The 22727-nt window shown below is 46.0% G+C and overlaps 1 protein-coding gene across 1 annotated transcript; it reads left to right on the top strand.

Annotated features, from left to right (window-relative positions):
- The first annotated feature begins 206 nt into the window (after positions 1–206).
- Positions 207–1263, top strand: SOX21 (SRY-box transcription factor 21). The gene has a single exon (XM_078656065.1). It carries the CDS (start codon positions 463–465, stop codon positions 1261–1263), a length of 801 nt encoding a protein of 266 aa, XP_078512191.1. The 5' UTR covers positions 207–462.
- Positions 1264–22727: the final 21464 nt, after the last annotated feature.

The following is a 22727-nucleotide window of genomic DNA, read 5'->3' as shown; positions in this document are numbered from 1 at the left end:
CAGTCGGAGCATGAGCTTGAAGCCTAGCATCCCCCCGCTAGCTGGATGCTCCTTCTGCTTGGCTCACTGAAGTTGGTGACAACTTTGTTACTTACCATGAGAAGCAGCAAGAACCTGCAGAGTGGTGGAGGCGTCCCGGCAGGACAAGGATTTCAGTGCGAAGGAATTCGTTCACCTGCCGCAACCCAGACAGTATTCTAAGACCTAAAAAGAGAGTGTATAAACTTGACAAGAGAGAGAACTGTTTCCAGAGATAGTAGTGACCGTCTTCTCTCGAACGGGCTTGTGTGGATACTCTAGGGAGAGTTGCGTCCACACTGAGGGGAACTTTTTGCATTTTGACAAGTCTCACTGCAGTGAACAGGGGACCGTTTGCCTCGCACCTCCTTGACGTCTGAACATCCCTCAAACTTTCACCTCCTCTGAAAGTGAAGAGAGGAGCCGCCCGGACCGGGCAGAGCCATGTCCAAGCCGCTGGACCATGTCAAGCGGCCCATGAACGCCTTCATGGTGTGGTCTCGGGCGCAGAGGCGCAAGATGGCCCAGGAGAACCCCAAGATGCACAACTCGGAGATCAGCAAGCGCCTGGGCGCCGAGTGGAAGCTGCTGACCGACGCCGAGAAGCGGCCCTTCATCGACGAGGCCAAGCGCCTGCGGGCCATGCACATGAAGGAGCACCCGGACTACAAGTACCGGCCCCGGCGCAAGCCCAAGACGCTGCTCAAGAAGGACAAGTTCGCCTTCCCCATGCCCTGCTACGGGGACCCCTCGGAGGCCGGCCTGAAGGCGGCGCTGCACGGCCACACGGGGGCGCTGCTCTCCGACTCGCTGCTGGCGGCGGCCGCGCACCACCACCACCAGCAGCAGCAGCAGCAGCAGCACTCGGACAAGGCGGCCGCCGCCCGCCTCTTCTTCCCGCCCTCGGCCGCCGCGCACCCCTACTCCCTCTTCGACCTGGGCTCCAAGATGGCCGAGATCTCCTCGTCGGCCTCCTCGGCCGCCTTCCCGTACGCCTCGGCGCTGGGCTACGGCTCGGGCGCCTTCCCGGGAGCCGGGGGGCACACCCACACGCACCCCTCGCCGGGCAACCCGGGCTACATGATCCCCTGCAACTGTGCTGCGGGTTGGCCCGGCCCGGGGGGGCTGCAGCCGCCGCCGCTCGCCTACATCCTGCTGCCCGGCATGGGCAAGGCGCCGTCCCCGCTGCTGGAGCCCTACCCCTCGGCGGCGGCGGCGGCCGCGGCCTACGCCGCCGCCTTATGACAATCAGCCGGGCCGGGGTCGGCCTCCTCCGTCCAGCAGGGGGCGCAGGAGCGCGCGGCCGCGGCCATGTGGGAGCTGCCCTGGGCGGACGCGTGAGTGTGGCGCGGGCGCCCCCCGGCGGCCAGAGACAGACTCGCAGGAGGCCGCGGTCCGCCCTGCTGTCTCCATGCACTTAGGGACCTGTTGCTGCCCCTGTCCCGGGAACCGGGCAGGGGACCCCGGCCCCCCCTGAGGGCTCCGGCCTGCATGAGACCCCAGGCCCGCAGCCCAGACACGGGCTGCACCAAGACTCATTCCTGCCTAACTTTTCCACCACTGGAAGTATCCCAGCTCAGGGAGCTAAAAGCCTGTCAGATGAAGGAGGGGAGAGCAGGAGGGGATATGTATCTGTATGTATCGATGCATGTGCACGATGGACACATCCGTACATATAGTATGAGCGCCTACATGTCATAGACGTATAAGATACATACTTATATATGCAGATAGTGTGTCTGAGGAACGTGTACATATGATAAATATGTATATATAGTGTGCATATGTGAATTGATGTACACATAAATACTATAAACTATTAATAAGTGTAAAAGTTTGTGTAAATATGTATAATATGTAATTAATGTGTATACTTTTGTGCTTACACATGAATGTTTCGGCGCCGTAAAAATGGGCACGAGACATGTACCTTAAGGTACAGTAGAGCAAACATATTTCTCAAGTAGATCTTCAAGGAATCACATAAAACAGACTGTAATATCTGTAATAAATATATATATATATATATATATATATATATATATATATATATATATATATATATATATATATTCTTTGAATCAGTATACCTAGTCATACGTATTCATATGTTTCCTTCTCTTCTTGGCCCTCATTTCTCCAAACTTTTGTTCTTAGACGCATATTTACTGCTCAGCGTTTGAAAAAGCAGTGATGTATTTTTTCATCGCCTAAACATAACCTCTGCTGGGTAGATTGTACATATGTACAGCATGTACAAATGTTTATGAACTAAAGACTTCAAAATGCTGCTCTTTTTGGTCATTCGCCTGAGCCTTTTAGGCTACGAGTGAGGGGGGAGTTGTTTTGGGGAAGTCGTGAATACATTTCGAAGTAAACATAACCTTGAAGCTAGATTTTTTTTTCGTCCGAATGCTGGCTGTGTATTTATTGCCGAAATGTCTCAGAACAAATAGTTGTATTCACAGGGAGCTCATTCGAAACTTTACCACAAAAAGAAACTTGAAGTGTTGAACCGTGATTTCACGATCTTTAATGTGTAGGGCGCAACAACTATTATTTTTGTTAAATAAATTAACGAATATCTGTGTTAGTCCGGACCTACGGCCAGTTTAATCTTATTTTGTGTAAATTTTTTGTAATGTTTATATTTTGAATTATGATTTTATTATTTTGTTTGCGAATTGGACCTCTGGCTAACTCTGTGTAAAGTAAAACAATTTAAATACTGTTTAAAAAAACTATACGGGTGCATGTTTTCTTTATCGCCCGCTCGCTTAATCTAACGGAAGATCTGTGTTTTTGGAATGAGAAAAGAATCTCTGCGTTGCAATTTACAAGCCGACAGGTGCTTTGTTCTGACAAGAGTTTAAATAACGCCTAAATCAGGGGCAGATGGAGGGGGAAGTGAACCTCATTTATTTCTCTTTGAGTGGAAGATGTTTATCTGGGTTCTCTACAGGTGAAGTGAAAGAGATCCCGCAAAGGCCGCCTTTGTTTACACTTGTGAATAGATTTGCTCTTGTGATGTAAATCAACCCATTGTTTCCTCCAGCCCCAAAGCCGATAAGTTACTTGAGAGGAAAAAAGGCGAGTATAAGGGACATGGTAAAGAACAGCTGTGGTATCTTAATTTTAAAATAAGGCTCAGAGCAAAGGCTGTTGGGCACGGGGGTTATTCGGACTCCTGCAAAGGCTTTAAATCTCACCTCAGAAGGAGAAAGATGTCTTGTATCGTGCCTTGTTCACAGGCGACCTGCCCAGGGTCAGCCGGTGTCACCTTTCCGTTTGTCCGACAGGGGATTTTATTGAATAACACCGCGCGCGGCCCAGGTAATCTCGGCGTGTTCCTCGGGGTATTAAGGGGCAAATGATGATATTACTGAAGAGAAAAAGAAAGGTCGCACTTGAGCCGGAGGGTGTTTGTACTGCAAATCCGTGGGGAAGTAGGCCAGAGAGTGAGAAAAACTAACTGAACGTGTGAGGGAAGCACACGATGTCCCTCAATCTCAAAAGTACAGAGCCCCCCCCCCCCCCCCACCCCCGTGGCTTTAATTTGCAAACCTCCCGCCTCCCATACTTTTACAAAAACTTTTGATGCTCATTCCTCCCCTCGAAAAATATTTGTAAAAATGTATGAGGAGATAAGAAAGAAATTAAAGTGGTGCACAGAAAAAGACTCCTGGGAAGAAATACATGGCAGGAGGAATAAGGCTGTGTCTTTTCACAATAGTCTGGTAAAGTATGAGCTTTCGAAAAGAGATTGAATTGTGGACATTAATGAGTTCTAAAAAGTAATTTGACTATTGCAAAGACCTAAGAGTTATGGCTTTGGAAAGAAACAGAAATAGATGGGAATGAACGTTGGAAGAAACTAAGAGTTGTGACGAAAGAAGGAATTGACATGTTGTGTAAAGAAATGGAAATTATGGTAATGGGAAAATAGGTATAACGACGATTAAAGATTAGGAACATTGATCTAGTTATGGATAAGTAATGAAGATGAGAAAATGTTATGGTAAGGAATAAAAGTTATGCTGAAGTAAAATAAAAGGTTTAAAGAGGAGAAAAGGTTATGGAAAGGAATAAGAGTTATGGTGAAGTTAAATAATAGGTATAAGGATGAGTAAAAATTATGGAAAGGAGTAAGAAAGGTCTAGGTATAAAAATGAGTAAAGTAAAGGGAAATGTTATGTGAAGTAGAGGAGTAGGTACAAAGAAGAGTAAAGATTGTGGAAAGGCTTAAGAGTTATAGTGAAGTAAAGGAATGGCTATACAGAGGAGTGAAAGGTTATGGGATGGAATAAGAGTTTTGACGCAGGGAAAGAATATGCATAAAGAGGAGTGGGGAATATTGAAAGGGATGAGAGTTATGGTGAAGCAAAGGAATGGGTATAACAAGCAGTAAAGGTTCATGAAAGGAATCGTTTATGATGAATCAAATGTACAAGTATAGAGGGGAGTAAAGTTTATGGACTGGAATAAGAGTTATGGTGAAAGAAAGGAAAACAAGTAGAGGTGCAAAGATTATGGAACGAATGGTAGTCAGGAAACCAAGAGCTATAGAGGGGAATAAAGGTGTGAAGGGAATAGGAGCTATGGAAAGGAATGTGACTTATGGAAAGATGTATGTATGGAAAGGAGTAAGAGCAGAGCAAGAAATAATGTGCATGGAAAGGAGTAAGAGCACGGAAAGAAAGAAAGTGCATCAAATCACTAAGAGTATGGGCAGACATTAAGTGCATGGAAAGGAGTAAGAGTATGGAAAAAAGTGCATAGAAAGCAATGGGAGCATGGAAATAAATAATGTGCATTGTTATGTTATTGAGATTTATACAGCGCATGAATACCAAATGGTGTCTTGGCGCTAACAATCCGGAAGCAGGCTAGTGCACGATTCATTAAATAGCCAGGTATGTAGGGCTTTACGGAAGATTTCTGATGGAGAAGGGGATTGAAATGAGCTGGAGCATGGAAAGAAAGAAAGTGCATGAAATGAGTAGGAGCATGGGAAGAAAGAAAGTGCATGTAAAGGAGGAAGAGTATGGGAAGAAGTAAGAGTATAGAAAGAAAGAATGTGCATGGAAAGGAGTAAAAGGATGGAAATAAATAGGAGCATAGAAAGACAGAAAGTGCATGGAAAGGAGTGAGAGCATGGGGCGGAATAATGTGCATTGAAAGGAGTAAAAGCATTGACAGAAATAATGTGCATGGAAAGGAGTAAGAAGAGCAAGGCTAGAAATAATGTTAATGGAAAGCGATAAGAGCATGAAAAGAAATAAAACGCATGTAAAGGAGCAAGGGCATGCAAAGAAATAAAAGCATGGGACGAAAGAATGTGTATGGAAAAGGAGTAAGAGCATTGAAAGAATTAATGTGCATGGAAAGGAGAAAGACCATGGCTAGAAATAAAGCTCATGAAATGGGGTAATACCATGGTAAGAAATAGCATGCATGGAAAGGATTAAGAACATGCAAAGAAATAACTTTCATGGAATGAAATTAGAGCTTGAAAAAAGTAATGTACTTGGAACGGAGTACGAGCATGGAAAGGAGTAAGAGGTTGGAGAGGAAAGTGTGCTATGAAGGCAAATGTGTGTGCTCCAGAAATACCACTCGCCTCTGGGTGCTTTCCTGTGAGCAGAAGAGCGGGCATTAACTGGTTTAGGTGCCCGCCCGCCTAGTCGTATTCGCCACTAAAATATAGGGCAGTATAACTTCGTCCAGAGACGAACACAGCCTGTGAGGCTCTCCTGTGTGAAGTAAGCCACCTGTAAAGCCTGTGTGACCGGCCGTGAACGGCCTCTCCCGGCCCTGTCGGTCTCTCACCACTGCCTCCCTCCGCGGCCCTCACTGCATAGGGCTTTGCAGCGATTATGCAAAACTAATTTGGGCTGTCCAGGGGTAATTATCCCCGACACGGGTAATTACATCCTTTCAGCCTCTCGCCTCCTCCTTTTGTCAGGGCCCGGCACTTCTCTGCAAGAACTTCCTGCAGCCGCGGCCCTAAATCTCCCGGCTCAGGCCCTGCGCCTGCAGCATGGCAGGTTAATGTCAGTGCTGCTGCCTCGCGCACTGTCTGCCTTATGGAAGGGGCGCTGTATAAAGAGAGAGGCGTCAGATTCTCCACCAGAGCCGCGGCCTGCCTCCGCCTTTCATCCTGTGCAGTTTAGGAATAAAGGCCGACCACCGCGTAGTGGACCTCACATTTCAGTGTCCTCTAGGCTATGTCTGTCCACGTTACCTTTACTGTTGTCTGCGGTGGATGCATTGACCCACTAAGCTAATATATATGTTCTTTGCCAACAGAACTTCAAATAGCCCCCCCCCCTGCCCCTCCCTTATTCTCTGTCCCATCCTGACTCTGCTGCGTGCTCCTCATTTTCTTCTTCCTACTCACGATAATCCCTCTCATCGCCTGCCTGCCTCTTCACCTCACTCCCTTGCTCCTCTTCTTTCTGGAAGTTTCCAGTACCCCAGTTTTCCTCCTGCGCGCACCTTTATATGTACCCTCTCACACTTCCTTTTTCTATCTCTGTACCTCAAGGCACTTTTATGTTCTTCTCTCTGATTCGCTACGAGTCCCTTTGCCTTTTTCCGCCTTGCTCTTTATTCGAGCCGACCCTCTCCTTTCCTCGTTTGCCTTTACTTCTTTGCAAAATCCATTTCTCTTCTTCGCTATTTCATAGCCCAGCACTTTCTCTTCCCTGCCCTCCCATGTTGTTCCTTCTTATTCTACCTCCTTTCTCCCTTTGCCTCCATCTTCCAACTTCCCTCTCCCCAGGTTATTTCCTTAGTTTCTTCTTTTGCCCCCCCCCCCCCCCCCCCCACACTCGCCTTTTGTCCCTCTTTCTAGCCATACTTGTTTTCTCTTGCCTTCCGTTCTTTACCTTTCTTTTTTCTTCTAAACGCTCACTTCCTCCCCTCCCACTTTCTGCTGGCTCATCTCACCGCCTCCTCTCCCATGTGGGTCCTTCATACATAAAAGAAAGTGGGTGGGGGAGAGTTGGGGCAGGGGGCCTTTTGAGGCCTTTACCGGACACAAAGGCCAGTGATTAGCATCTTCACTCACTGAAGTGAGACCCCCCCCACACACACACTCCCAAAGGCCCCAGCGAGTACCCAACAGGTGCACGCAGAGCCCATCGAGACGGCTTGTAAGGAGGCCGCCCGAGGAAGACTTCGGATACGGTCTGTCGGCGGAGAACTTGTACATAGGTTCAGTGGGTCAATGCGCCCACCGCAGACAGCTGCCTGTGTCCCGGTTGAATCAGATTTCGGCAGGGGAGGAGTGGTATTGAATAGTTACATCGATCTATCCTTACAGGGCTTGGGGGCCGAGGTCGGCCTACGTCGCTAAAAGGACCCTGGGCAGGTAGGCCTCATGACAAGTTCTACAGCATCTGAGCTGAGGAAAAGCTCTAACGCCCGCAAGGAGGATGTGGGAACTCCCCCCCCACACACACACATAGGTCTTGCAGGGACAGTCCATCCCACTCTGTTGCCACCAATCTGCCCGTACCCATAGTAGAACACCCTTTCCATTTAACACCACATCCCCGAAACAAGCACTGGTAAAGTCAATATGTCTGACCGACCATGGTAATTGTGCAAAGTTTGTGTTACTTTTTTTTTTGCAATGTAAAATTGTCAGGTGCCCTCCCAAATCCCACCCACCCCCCGCCTTCCTCCACCGCTCAAAGGTCTGCCCCGCTCGTCAAAGGGACAGATATCATTAATTCCTTGACAATTTCTCTCTCTTCCACCTCTTCTTTCCCCCTCTTTTCTCTGGTGCACAAAAGCCAGGGAGAAGAGGGGGGCCGGCCTGAAAGGGTCTCCTTCTCCCCGCTTTTATTCGTCCTTCAGTGGGAGCGTTTAGACAGTCGAGGGTTTTTTTGTGCGACGAACAAAAGGCGGAGCCGCGAGGTTTTGTGCGCGGTGTTGTTTGTTGGAGTGCAGGGAAGAAAGAGCGGCGGCTTTCGGCCCATTGTGGGGGAAGCAATCAGCGGTATTTGGGAAACTGTTAGCTTTGTGCGCCTCGGCGGCGCCCATTGTTCGGCTCCTCCTTTCAGCCGCTCCGGCCCCTTCCAGCTGGAGGCCTTGAATAGCCGGCCAGTGTGTACACGCTTTGTGCCCCGGCCCTTCAAGGAGCCCCCGCTGAATGCGCCGAGTTGACACTGCATGACAGTGAAACAACATAATAAAAAATACATGAGCCCCCGAATGGAAGCCGGGCCGCATCAATAAATAAAACGGGTGACCAGGGCTGGATAAACCCAGCGACAAAACGCTGAAAGGAGGACAAAGGGATATTTAACACGCCGGATTAGCATGAAAAAGGCCTCTTACAAGGGTGGACAATGCCCGAATTGCCCAGAAAGAAATGGACTAAATGGCCTTTTGAAGAGACGGGCAGTTTCCCTCCTTTTTTGCCACTGCAAAGGATTACGAATGGGGGGGAAAGGTGGAGATGATGCTATGTGTATGAGGGGAAGTTTTTTAATCGGGGCTGGAGCGGAAAGGGCATGGGGGCGGCTGCACTGGGGGTCATTATGGAAGCAGTATGTGGCATTAATTGGAACTGGCTTCCGGTGCGGGGAGGGGGAGGCTGTGGGTGAAATACCTGCACACTGGTATTTATGGAAGACGATGAAGCCGCATGGCCACTGCTGCCGATTTTTCAAGGGGCAACCAGGCTGGAGTCACAGAGTCGGCTCAACACCGCGTGATTCTGGGCAAATCGCTCAATCTCTCGGCGCCGGAAATACAATGAATATGACCTTCTGTGATGTAACTGGTGCTCACGTAAAGCGCTACAATCCCTCCGGACCGGGTTTGCGCTATATACAACTGCAAAAAAAAAAAAAAAGATAAATAAGTGCGTGAGGAGAGTGCGCGAGAGTAGTAATGTAACTTTCGAAAAGCTCTCACCCCCACTACTGGCACTGGCTGAGCACTGCTTGGTACGAAGCGGTTGAGCGCCTCGTCAGGGGCTGGAAGCGCCTTAGAAGCACTCGTACACTACCATAGTATTTGAAGAAAAAGGTTTGTTAAAAAAAAATATTAAGATGTACGTGGATTTTGAATCTATGCATATATAGGTCTGGTGCGATGCAGACACTCACGTGGTGCATGGTGTAAAAGAAGCTAACCGAAAGGAATTTTGGGATAAATGGAGCTGGAACTACAGTTCATGCGAATGCATGAGTTGGGGATTAATTGCAGGGTTAAGGTGTTTCTGCATCCCAACAGTTAGTATTTGGAATCGAGCAGTGTGTACTTACATTTTGGTTGATTTTCAGTTTTCATGAGAGTAGGTCAATTCCAAAAAACACGTATCTCCTCTCCACCCCCCTCCCTCACCCCAAGTCTCTTGTCTATTACTCTTTTTACTCTAAAACGCATATTCGCCTCGAACAAAGTTATATCCAGAAACGTATTATGTGAGGTCTGTAGCGCCCAAAAGCCTTCCAATCACACCAGCCGCTTCCCTCATCGCGCTCCATGTGGCCGCGTCTTAGCCCCTTGGCCCTTCACCTAAGTTCCTGTTTAAATCAAGCCTTATATATCTGCTTAACAATATCAATCTGCGATTTACCCTCTTGGGACTTTTTAGCCCTCATACTAAACGTTTTTCACTCAAAGTGCAATTCTTAAACGTTTTTCACCCAAAGTGCGATTCCTGGACGTTTTCCACCCAAAGTGCAACTCTTAAACGTTTCTTACTCAAAGTGCAACTCTTAAACGTTTCTTACTCAAAGTGCAACTCTTAAACGTTTTCCACTCAAAGTGCAACTCTTAAACGTTTCTCACTCACATTGCAAGTCTTAAACGTTTTCCACTCAAAGTGCAATTCTATCTATTTCATTCACACGTATTTGTAATTCAAGCGCTTCGAGGTGCAGTCATTATTGATCGCCTTCTCTTGGCTCAGTGATTCTAGTGAAGAGGCCCTTGCACTCTCCAAATCTCCAAAACCCTCGGGCCTGGCCCGCCTGCAAGCCCTAGCAAGGAGCTCTGTCTGGTCAGAGTAGAGAAAGTCGTATGAGGTGTAGAAACGACGAGGCCACCGTATGTGGGCAGGGACGGCTTCCCTCAGCACCTTTGAGGTGGCGGTGGCGGGAATTCACAGTTCCACATAGAACATTCCAGAGCGGGTACAGGTGCACCAACCACAGGCCACCTGCCGCCAATAACACCCTGCTGTATTACTGCCGCACTCCACAGAGGCCGGACAACCAAAGCCCAACACTGAATGGAGGAATGTGTCCTGTCATGTCCAGGTGCCTGGTGTCGCATCCCTTCATTTCAAAGACCACGTAGGTTCGGGGAGCCAATAAATGATAATCTGAAAACTTAAATTTACGCTACAAAACGCAAAACAAAAACCTTAACAGTGCGAGATTTAACGAACGAAAACTTAAAACGTAACGAAATAGATCACGTACAAAAGTAAAAAAAAAAGTTGGCACGTAGTTGTGTGTTTTATGACATATCGCAAAATACAAACAACACAACACAGAATGAAATAACATAAATTAGGCAAAACATGACATAATGCAACCCAACACAGCACAATAAAACTATGCAAAAGAACACTATACAAATCAATACCATATAAGGTAGTGCATAACTTTATGCAGGAGAGCCTAAAACAAAATAACATAAAATAACTTAACGCAGTGAGGCAAACTGAAAATACCACGATATTAGTTTAAGTAGCATATACTATCGAAGCATAGCTCAAAGTGATATAATAAAATATAAGTGGGCATAATAGAAACGAAATAATACCTCTTAACCAGATGCACATGAAATAAAATAACCCAGGGAAACAAGAACATAATAAAATAACACACAAGGTAGCAGAAAAGACTAACACATATCATTTCTTTATTATTTCTTGTCTTGTGCTGTCCGCTGTCAATTCCAAAGCCATGCCACTTTGAGATCTAAGAAAAACCGTCCACATTTAGAAAGCGCTACCGTGCAATAATAATTACGGAAAGCGCTATTCAAAAGCCAATTGCCGTTTAGGTAAGAGCAAATAAGCGATAGAATAAATCAGCCACTCCTTCGTCAATTTGTGGTTTTTTTTTATTTTTCGCTAATTGCTTGTCACCGGCATTCCTGAATCCCGGAAGCTGCTTTAATTCCGTTGAAATTACTGTAAAATATAATTTTGACTAACGTTTTACTCAGACAACCGAATATCTTCAGGCAAGGGTTAGCCCAGGACGGGGATAGATTAATTACTAATTGTAACAACATATTTGCCTTTTTCTCTCCAGAGCATTTATCACCCATACCAAAAGCGCAGCGAAGAAAGGCTGCGCATTACTCACGCGCCCGGAGGCGAAGAATTCTCCCATTGAAACCAACTCGTCCAACCAGATCTCCGACGGGGAAATTAAGAGGCGTCGCTCACTCTTCTCACGAAATATATATCACTGGAATGTCAGAGAAAGCAATTAGCCTCTCAGAATTGAAGCGGCGATAAAGCTGTACATTTAATACGGAATATTGTATTTAATACGGAATATTGGAGCACGCACTTGTGAGGCAGTTTTCCAGGTGCCTGTGGATGCGCGCGGGATGGGGTAGTACCTCTGTGGCACTTGGGAAAAATAATCCCTGAATGTTGTAGGACACGTGTCGGAAGTTCGCGACACTGAAAGGGAAACCCCACTCGGACGCAGGAAACCTCTTTGAAATGTTCACAGCTTTAAATATTCATTGCGCGCGAATCTTGCAAGGGGACCCGCGCAGCACGTACAGGTAAGTTACAGGTAAATGTCTTTGCCCTTAGTGCATTTTCCACGTCTTGGTCTGACTGGGAAAATGTGGGGTGGTTTAGTGCTAAATGTTGGTAATGTAGGTTTCCGCCAAAAGCGACTATTTTATTTGTATAGGTCTCCATGCGCCTAAAACCAGCTTTCAGGGCGCTTAGGGAGAGGTGTGGCGCCGCGGCCAGGGCGACTGACGCTGGAATCTGGGGACCACGGTTCGATCCCCGGCTCCGGCGGCAGGCTAGCCCAGCACCATGTGACTCTGGGCAATAGCTCGCTTAATCTTCCCGACGGCCCCCAGCGCCTAGAGACCCTTACGGGTGATTGTGCGCTTTACAAATGTGGACTTTACTTTGTGCGAATCACTGCCTAGATATAGAGCTTCGGGTTGTCTTCTAGCGGGCTTTTAGGTCACCTCTGAGATGGGTCCACAACTTTTGGGTGCACAACAATTCTCTCTGCTATGCTCGGAGTGACGTCATTTTAATACCTAACTGTCACTAAGTAAGTAAATTCAGGACAGACTGAGGTACAGCGAGGCTTGGGGACTTCTCTCAAGGCAAGGAAAGTGCGATGGAATTGTACTCTAATTGCCGAGGCGTGCGCAGCACAAGGAGCTTGTTTTACCGAGCAAAACGCAGCGGCGAGCGCCCTCTGGTGCCCCAAGGGCACACATGGCGCTAAACACGCGGATCCACAAGCAGGGCAACAAATCACCGACGTGCGACATCGTCATTAAAATCCAATCGCGAGGCTTGAAGATCTACGACCCACTGCGTGGCAGTCACAGATCAACCCAAACATTAATCTCTGTGTGGCTTGAGCACTCCTAGCAAAATCCATTCGAACCGCTTTGCCAATTAAGAAATAATGGATAATCCAAACGATATTTGCACAATGGCAAAGCATGAACCCACATGTGTTTTCTATGTTTATTTAATAAGAACCAGTTGAGTTTTACGCAATTTTCCCTGGTTGGGTGATAGCAAAGGAAGCAAACGGGTGTCTCCCAATTAACAGTGCACATATATTAATTATACACTATGGCATAAAAGGAGAAAATTATTGGAAACAACAGAAGAGTGAGGAATATAAGAGGGGTACGTCCTCTTCCCCCCAAAAATATACTATAAACAACGTGGACGAAACCCATAGATAAGTGTTGCCACTTATATCGACTCAGTATGATGTTATAGAGCACTGGCATCCAATGGATTTGTAAGAAGACACTTCACCCACCAACCTAGTTGGTGGCATGCTTCATCATTGGGGTCTCAGCTGGGCTGTCGAGTACAACTCAGCTGTGCTTCAACACCTGACTACAGCGGAGTGTGATTTTTGTGTTTTTGTGTACTGAGGTAGATGCTAGGTGGTGAGAATAAAAATGGCACTAAGAATGCCCACTTGTAAAACTTTATTCAAAGGGTCTTAGGGCAAGGTTAAAAACTGGTAACGGAATATAGTGAAGATAAAAATATTACTTCAACAACCGTTATGTGTGGGTCAACATGTTTCAGCCATTTAGTGTAGTCATATGGCTTTCTTTAGGACCACTGTTTAAGCAAAAGTGAGTTGGCTACAAAAGTGGAAGTAGCCAAATGAGTGATATGACAGCACACATGCTATCCTGGCGAGATCCTGACAAGCACCTAATAGGTTTGAAATGTGGGAGCTCTTCCTTGATGAATGTTTGACTATTGGAGGCTTCCCCTTGCAGGGTCTAACAGATCGTTTTAAGGTGGTCAAAATGCCAACCAGTCAGTGGGCCCGTAAGTACGGTTCTCCCGCTGTATAACAGCACACCTTAGCGTGTATGCTGTCATATCACTCATGTGGCTACTTCCACTTTTGTAGCCAACTTACTTTTGGTTACACAGTGGTCCTGAAGAAAGCCATATGACTATACTAAATGGCTGAAACATGTTGACCCACACATAACGGTTGTTAAAGTAATATTTTATCTTCACTATATTCCGTAACCAGTTTTTAACCTTGTCCTAAGACCCTTTGAATAAACTTTTACAAGTGGGCCTTCTTAGTGAATTTTTATTCTCACCACCTAGCATCTACCTCACTGCACAAGAAAACAAAAAACCCGCTCCGATGTAGTCAGGCATTGAAGCAGGCATTGAAGCACAGCTGGGTTGTACTCGACAGCCCAGCTGGGACCCCGATGATGAAGCATGCCACCAACAAGGTTGGTGGGTGAGGGGTCTTACATCCATTGAATGCCAGTGCTCTATAACATAATACTGAGTCGATATAAGTGGCAACACTTATCTATGGGTTTCGTCCACATTGTTTATAGCATAAAAGGAGTAAAAAAGCAACGTTTGACTGTATTTGCTGCTTACTTACCCAAAAAGTAGACTTTAGATTTTGGCACAAACTGAGGGTTGTCTTTCAGATGGTGAACAGCGAAGTTTATATGCTCCACTGCTCGTTATCTAAATACCAAACTAATACAAGTTCAGTAAAGTCCCTTTTGTTTGCCCTGGTGCAATGCTTTATTAAATGTGGCCTCTGTGTTCTAGTGTGAGAGTTGACAAATGTCTTGGACAAAATACTTGTTTTCCACCAGTGGAATTCAGGGCCGGCTTTAGCACTAGTGGCGCCCTGTGCGACAATGATTTTGGGCGCCCCCCCTCTCCCCCTCAATGACCACCTTCGCAATGGATTCCCGCATTACTACCCTTCAACTATTTTCATAAACGCTCTCTCTCAGATGCATTTAATTAGTTCTATAGTGTCACTCATAAAAGTGAAGGACGACAGAGCACTTTACATTGCACACACATTACAGAGATTATCAATCATAACCCCTTCGCTGCGGGGGGGTAATTCCCCCGCTGTGCTGGGGGGCGGGGGGGGGAATGCACACAGCACCCCCATGCTCATGATGAGCTCAGCTCGTCATGAGGCACGGCGCTCCGGTGCTCATGACGAGCTGAGCTCGTCACAGCTGCACCCGTTCCCGTGGAACGCTCAGCATAGCAGGGGAATTATCCCCGCGTGTGAGCGTTCCACCGCTCATAACGAGCTGAGCTCGTCATGAGCACCAGAGCACCGTGCCTCATGACAAGCTCAGCTCGTCATGAGCATGGAAGTTGATAATGGATGTTCGGAAAGAGGTTTATTACATGGTGTGGTTGTGCGACTTCAATGTGTAATAACCTCACTAATCCATCTTGGACCCAGTTAGGTTGGTTTGTAAAACCGTAGCTCAGGCCTCGTTAGTTATTGATTTGAGCAGTCAACGGAAGAAGAGTAAAACATTTAGAAGCATCAGAATAATTGAAAAAAGAATGAAATAGGACCCAATGGAAATCTGACACCAATTTATAAAAATTGAGCTTATTTTTAAGCATTTTTAGAAACCAAAATGAACAAAATGCATTTGAGTGTTCCAGAGATATAAATTATGAAGCAAATAGTAAATCAATGTTTTTCCACTCAAGGTGTAAACAAAATTGGCAACTACCAGGATTACCGGTAATTTTGAAAACTTTTGAAATGGTTTGTAAAGTTGCGTTCAGTTACTCTGGCCTGACTCGTGTGGCCAGCGCCAACAAGAAGCAAGTTACAGTGTCAATAAGACTGAGAAGGGCAGTTACCTTGCAGTCAAAGCAGTCTCCAGTGCAGTAGTCTCCAGTCCAGTTTCAGGCTCTATGGGCAAACCACCACAAACATCAATGGAGTGATGTTGATGCTAGGGGTACAGGATACTAAAGATGCTGTGGATGCTGATCCGGTCAACAGGGTCTTCCTGGGGTCACCCCTCAATCCATGAACACAGTGAGGCAACTTTGGCCACAGCGGTGGATGTCCCTTGAAGTCCAGATAATGTCTAGTCAAAAACCAATTGACATTGGTCTACTGGCCTCCGGTTACATCAAAACCAACTGTTCTTTTTACCTGAGACTATTTTTCGTCTTGGGCAACCAAACTGAACTCCAATGACTCTCTCGGGTCCAACAGACTCAGGGAAACCGTTGAGTGTTGAGACGCTTTTGTGACCCTAGAACTGTAACAGGAAGTTATCTAACTCACTCTTGGAGTTTATCTTTTTGTTTAGGGCTCTGGGACGACTTCCCTTGTGCAGGGCACCACAGTCCTCTCTTTGCTAGCCCAAGGATCAGCAGGCTCAGGCAAGTCTTTGGCTCAGTCTCTCTTTGCTGGGTCCAGGGAACGGGGCAGTCCTTCTTTGGTCCTCGATGGGGTGTCAATATGATGTCCATTCTTGTCCCTGGGGATGCTGTGACTACTAGCCAAATTGGCTAAAAGGTCCCCTCCCCTCTGATGACAACTTCCTGCAAAGTGGGGCCGTAAGCTACCCCGGAGAGCAATATTCTGCCCACGCCCACAATGACAGAACTCTTCTCTTGGTGTGTGGCGCTTGATAGCCCAAGATAGAGGTGTGGCTACCTGAGGGCTACATGCCCACAGGAGAACTGGTTTGGCAACTGTTCCCCATCTCTGTCTCTGATGCCAACCTGTCTACACAAACCAAAGAGAAACCCCTCTCACGTGTGTTCACCATTTGCCCTTCCAAACAAATATATATAAATAAATAAAGGTGACATCTCATTTGAAGCTCACCTTTTAGACTCACACCCTGTTTTGCTTCCTGCCAGAGAGAGGCAGCACCTCTTCTAATGGCAGGCCTCTATGGTGTCCTTTCCTGGGAACCGTTCACACATCTCCCCAGGAGCGCAGAAGGCTTACTTCTGGCCAGCAACCATAAATGTTCACTAACAAACTTGGGTATCAGAGTGGTAACTTTCTAAAGTTAGCTTTTACTCAAAAGGTACATTAAATTCTACTTAAGCATCAAGTACGGTTTACCTTTAAGTACCAACTTTAGTAGTCCCATTTAAAAGTTAGTGCACCTGAGTGATCAGCATGTAACCATATACTTGCCAATGGGGTTACTAGCCTTTCTACAGTACAGATGAGATTTGTTTTTTTTTACTGTTAGGACATATAAAAACACGGCCTACGTTTTAATATATAACACCCTGCTAGTGGTCTCGACAGGCCTACCTTAGAAGTGACTTATATATATTAAAAGGAAAGGTCTGGATTTTGATATCAGTTTTAATGGTGAAGTCCAGTTAGCAGTTAAGAACTGCTCCAGAAGTCTGCTGTGTCAGACTAGTAGACATTTTGTCTCTGTCACACTCTTGGTGGCACAATAAGCAATGCAGCCCATAAGCAACACTTTAACTTACAGGCCCTGGGTACCACTGGCACCATATACTAGCAAAGTATAAGTAAGTTAGGTTACGCCAATTGGATATAAGCCAATTACATATACATTTTTAAGGATCAGAGCACTGGCACTGAAGTCTGGTTAGCAGGGCTCAGTGCACTCTCATAGCCATTACACTAGCACCTAATAGTTAAAGAGTGGGTCAAAAAGTGTGGGTGAACCTGCAAAAAGCTATTTCTTCACACGGACCCAGCTAATATATCCAGAAGATTTCATCAGACTCATGATAGTTCTTTGAAATTACTCAGCAGGAAGGATGGGAAAACTGGTTAGCCTTTCAGGGCCTATTCAGCCTCACATCCTTCTGCTAGGATCAATTTTTACTGGAAGTTGATCCACCTAAAAACTGATAGACTTCAACCTAAATTGGGCCTAGGGACAGGACTGTGTCTATGTTTATTCTTTCCCTCCCCTTTACTTGGGACTGGGGGGCACTGGCCACACTAGCCCCTACCATAGCTAGGCTAACACCTAATTTATCCATTAAAGCCACCTAGCACTTAAGCAGCCCCACCAGGACCAGCAATGTTCAGTATGCCCATCTTGCCTACCAGGACAGGACCTTTCCCCCATGAGAGGGCCAGTGCTGCCCCAAAGGCAAGCAACCAGCTAAGGCCACTGACAGATGTCAGTGCTCAGGGCCACAACCCTAGCCCTCCACTGGCAGGTGGATCTTAGGGTTAACTGGGGGCCTCACTTCTAGCCTTGGCGCTGGCAAGGTATCACTCAGCAGCTCCTTGGGCTCTGTTAACCTCTTTGGTTCCTCTGAGTGAGGGAGTCACTACCTCATGTGGCAGATACAATCTTTTCACCCCTTCTTCTGTCCTCTCAGGGGTGACACCCTAAGGCTGAACAGTTGCCTGACAATCCAGGACTTCTAGGGCTGACACACAGTCTCACTCTAGGACAGTGGTGACCTCGCCAGGGTCCATCTTGAGGTCCCCTCCAACTATAGTAGGTTGCCCCAGGCTCTCTGGTCTCTTCTCTATAGGTGGCCTCCTCTTTCCACATTTATCTCTTTTCTGGGGCATCTGCTATCTCTGCTAATGGAAAGTACCCCCAATATGTTTGGGTTTTGGGGCACCCTTGTGGCCACCCCTCCCTGCTCCCTGCTTACTTCATGGAGATCATTGTCTACGATATAATCCAAAGGAAGGCCATATGTGACAATCACACTTTTCAGAATAAGTTTACCCTCCTTCTCTAGGGATACCACAGCCAAAGAATGGGCAATGACTTTCCCCTGGACAGTCTTTACCCATACAACTTCACCTGGCAAATACTGGTCGAGAGAAACCAGCCTGTGCATCACTATAGTTTGACTGGCACCAGTATCCCTCAGAACACTGGTTTGGACCCCATTAATTGTGACCTGGTGGAAGTATCTATTACCCCCTTGGGCATCACCAGCTTACCATGTGGCCCCACCTCCCAATGGAAAGCTACTAGGACCTCCTCATCGGAGGAATCCTCTTCTAAGGCTACACTGGCCATTTTTTAAATCTTCCCCTTGGGGCATACATCATCTCCCCTGTGGTGTCATGGTTGTTGACAGTCAAAAAACGGCACCTTTTAAAATTTTTATGGGTCCACACTACTGTGCTTGCTAGAGGTGTGTTGGGTCTGATTCTCTCCTAGAGGTTCTGGGGCTCTGAGGGAAGTTCCTTTGTAGGCTCACTACTCCCCTCTTTTCTCTTCTGTGGGCCTAGCCCCCCCTTCTTTGGACCACCCCTGTTGGACTTCATGGGTACTCTTGTATGCACACACTCATCTGCTACCTTGCTCAGCTTCTGGGGCTAGATAACTTCGAGTCCACTAGATGCTGGTGTAACTTCTCCGAGGAACAATTTGTAAGTTTGTTCTCTATTTCTTTCAAATTGTATATCCCCTAATAGCTATCTACCATGTTACCCTTAATCTACCCTCACATTGACTTAATAATGCATTCACAAAGTCCACCCATGACTGTGTTAACCTCTTGTGAGTATTCCTAAACTTTTGTGCCTAGTGCTAGTGCGCGATGCTTATTTATACGCACACCAGCAACCAAAAAACTAGCAACATGAAATGCCACATTTAAATTGGGTAAAAGTTGCAGGAATAGCATAGCTGGTTTTACCTGTGTAAAACCCATATTGCACAGTATAGGCAGCAAGAATTTTTTTCTACTCTCTTTGTAATGACCACAGAACAGGATAAAATGCGTCGTGTCTTGAATAGAAAAATGGTCGCAATCACAAGGATCAGCATTTTCAGGTCTAGACCACTTTTTAAAATTGCCCAAAATAAAAGGAATTAAATCAAGACGAAATCTTGTTAGGAGGAAACGATGGTATGGCTTGTGTACCGAAAAAAGATATGGTTCCATACCTAAAACAGTTGTTATCGTACAATGTTTCCTAACCGTGTGTTTGTTCAACTCTGTGGCTTCCCTCTCCAAGACATAGCGCTCAGTCAAAAGATTTTTGACTGTCTTTACGTCTTCTAGATTTATCAAATGTGGAGAGGAAAAAAGTTCAGGTCGGCCAACTAGAGTTAACTGCATCTTGACATATTTTAACCAAGGGATGTTATGAACATTATCCAGGGCTAAACAATCTTTAAAAATATGATGGTTTAGAGTGAGCTCCTGATTGAGCCACACTTTCAACCAGCCGATGACTGAGGCCGCCTTCAAAATATCGGTGATGTAGCCCAGGCCGAGCTCTGTATGTGTTATGTATGTAGAGATTGACTGGGGGACAGAAAGCAGGGTTCTCAGGAATTTATTTTCTACTTTCTGAATTTTATCATACTCATGATTTGTGTACCCCCAGATAACAGAGCCGTATTGGGCAACCGATAAGCATTTGGATTTATAGACCTTTATAATGCTTTCCATGGGGCGAGCACCAAGCTTTTTAGCAAAACCAAGCAGCCCAGCAGCCGCTCTTGCTACTGCGTTGCTTTTGGCCAAAAGCTGGGGGCCCCACTTGCCTTTTTCGTCAAAGATCACGCCTAGGTAGGGAAAAGATGGAACTCTCCTGACCTCCTTCCCTGAACAAAAGAAAGTTTTAGTCTTTCTTTTCCTGCCTGCGGCTCCTGCTATCATTACGTGGGATTTTTCTACATTAGTTTTCATGTCCAGTGAGGACATGAAATCCCCAAAAGCTGAGAGTAGTTTGTTCAATGCCACTCCAGAGCGTGCTAAAAGGACGGCGTCGTCCGCGTACAGGAGGACAGGTATCTTTATTTCTCCTGCGCGCGGAATATCAGTATGGGACGCAGCCAAAACTGCCTCAAGACCATTTATATAAAGTGTAAAGAGAAGGGGTGCGAGGATACATCCCTGCCTAACCCCTCTCCCTGATTCGAAGAGGCAGGTACATCTTCCTTCCCTGGTCACTCTGACCGACGTCTTGAGGTCTCTATGTAACTCTGCCAAGTATCCCACCAGTGGGGCATCAAAGCCCATGGCCAAAAGGACCCCCCACAGCTTAGCCCTGTTGACCAGGTCAAAAGCTGAGGAGAGGTCCATAAAGGCCATGTACAGAGAGCCCCCCTTGGCAGCCACATATTTACTTATGATCAGTTCTAAATTTAAACACTGATCTAAGGTTCCCCTTTTAGCTCTAAAACCATATTGTGCATTCGATAAAATGCCCTTTCCTTCTAAGAGCTGAGTCAGTCTTCCCAAGAGGACTCCTCCCAAAATCTTGACACTTGAATCGATTAGGGAGATTGGCCTATAACAGGCTGGGTCTGTTCTTTGTCCCTTTTTAAAAATAGGTATAATGGTAGACTTCGACCAGCTAATAGGAAAAACTAAATCTCTTGTGGCATTAAAAATGTTGGTGAGAATTTTGGCGCTTAGTTCAGGGGCACTCTTAAAAAAGTCAGCGGGAACCCCATCGGGGCCCGGAGCCTTTTTAGAATGTGTGTCGCTGATAGCTTTTTTTACCTCTTCTATGCTAAAAGGGGAAATGGGAGGGGCTGCTTGTGTGGATTGTAATCCACAACCTGAGATATTATCAGGACAACTGTAGATATTACTGAAGTGTGTGACCCACTGATCGTCCGGTATGGTGCAATCTGCTCTCTGCTTATCTAGATCGACAAAAAAGGGATGATTTATTATCGCCCAAAATTTTGAGCTGTCTCTCTGTATGTCGGGCGACAACAAGTCGTTCCAGGCCTCAAGTTTAATCTCTGATTTTCTCTTTCTGATAGCGTCATTATAGTTTTTCCTTAGCAACGCTATCTGTGCTTTATCTCTTGGCTCAGCTTTTAAAGCCTTTAGGAGAGTTGAGTGGGCCTTTGAACAATCTATGTTAAACCATTTTTTGCCCCTACATGTCCGGGCCTTATTCCTTACAGTCAGATCTAGATCAACCTGGATACAAATAATGTTAAATGCCTCTATCAAGGTAATAGACTGACTATTATTATCCAGGCAGATTGCAACCTCACCCTCAACTTTGGACAAAATGTCCTGTATGAAAGTGATCGGGGTAACTTGATCCCACTTCAGCCTACGGTTCTGATCTCCCAGGACTAAGTTAGTCGCACATAAGGCTGCAGCCTCTCTCTTTCCAAAAACTCCCTGAGGTAAAATCTCTAAAATTACTGGGTTGTGATCACTAAAGACTGAGGTTATTACCTTATAGGTTGAAACCTCAGACAAAATACTAGGCGACAAAAAGATATAATCTACTATTGTGCCAGAATTGTTACCCACAAATGTCGGTAACCTCAAGTCTCTATTGCTACTAGAAAATTCATAAAGGTTAAAAGTTGCTAAGAGTGATTCCAATGCCTCCCCACGCGATGAGTGTTCGAAGTGCGGAATACAGAGGTAAGGGGGAAAATCTTCATATTCCTCACGGCAATCCATATTGCATGGGTGGATATTATAATCTCCCATGAGAATCACATCAAAGCCGTGGGCACTATTCTCGCTGTGGGTAGACAAGAAATCCTCTAGGGTTACCAGATGCTCGTTAAGCAATTGACTGACAGGAGAATTATAAAAATTAACTAATAAAATAGGCTGTGAGTTAAACGTAGTTAATTCAACCGCTAGTATGTTTGTTGAGTTAGAATTAATTTGTCTTGGCTTTCCCTGGACATTCAAGGAAATATATATAGCCAAGCCTCCCTTTGCCCTTCCAGATGTGCTAGAAACAGCAGGTACAGAGAACTGGGAAAAGCCGTCTAGAGCAAATCCGTCGGACGTCTCCCAAGTCTCCTGGAATACAAGAATGTCATATGATCTAACCATTTCCAGCCAGTTCTTATTACTAATTTTAGAGCTAATACCAGCGACATTCCAGCTCAAGATACTACAAACCCTGTTACTTTTAATTTTTAGGTCTGAAAGTACAGGGACGAGAAAAGAAACAGGTGAAAAACCCTCATTGTTGGTATCTTCTATAGGAGCGAGTCAGTCATTCTGATCCATGAAGGACAATGGGGCATAGCGATTGAATAACTGAAGAGGTTCAACAAAAGAGTTATGCTGTGGTAAAAGGGGATATTGGGCTACAGAGTTATGCCTTATATCCTGCCCCCGTCTGGGATTAAAATCCCAGGGTCCATCCCACCCCGACGCTGGAGTCCTTGGATACGTGACATTTTGTTGCTCCCCATAAAAAAACTTCAGAGTTAGC

This window comes from Lissotriton helveticus, chromosome 8 (assembly GCF_964261635.1).
Source record: "Lissotriton helveticus chromosome 8, aLisHel1.1, whole genome shotgun sequence".
In the NCBI taxonomy this organism is placed as follows: domain Eukaryota; kingdom Metazoa; phylum Chordata; class Amphibia; order Caudata; family Salamandridae; genus Lissotriton; species Lissotriton helveticus.
This window is presented reverse-complemented; position numbering and strand designations above follow the sequence as displayed.

What these genes read in the sequence shown, in the direction of transcription:
- SOX21 (XM_078656065.1), top strand. Translation starts at nt 463, where the DNA reads ATGTCCAAGCCGCTGGACCATGTCAAGCGGCCCATGAACGCCTTCATG.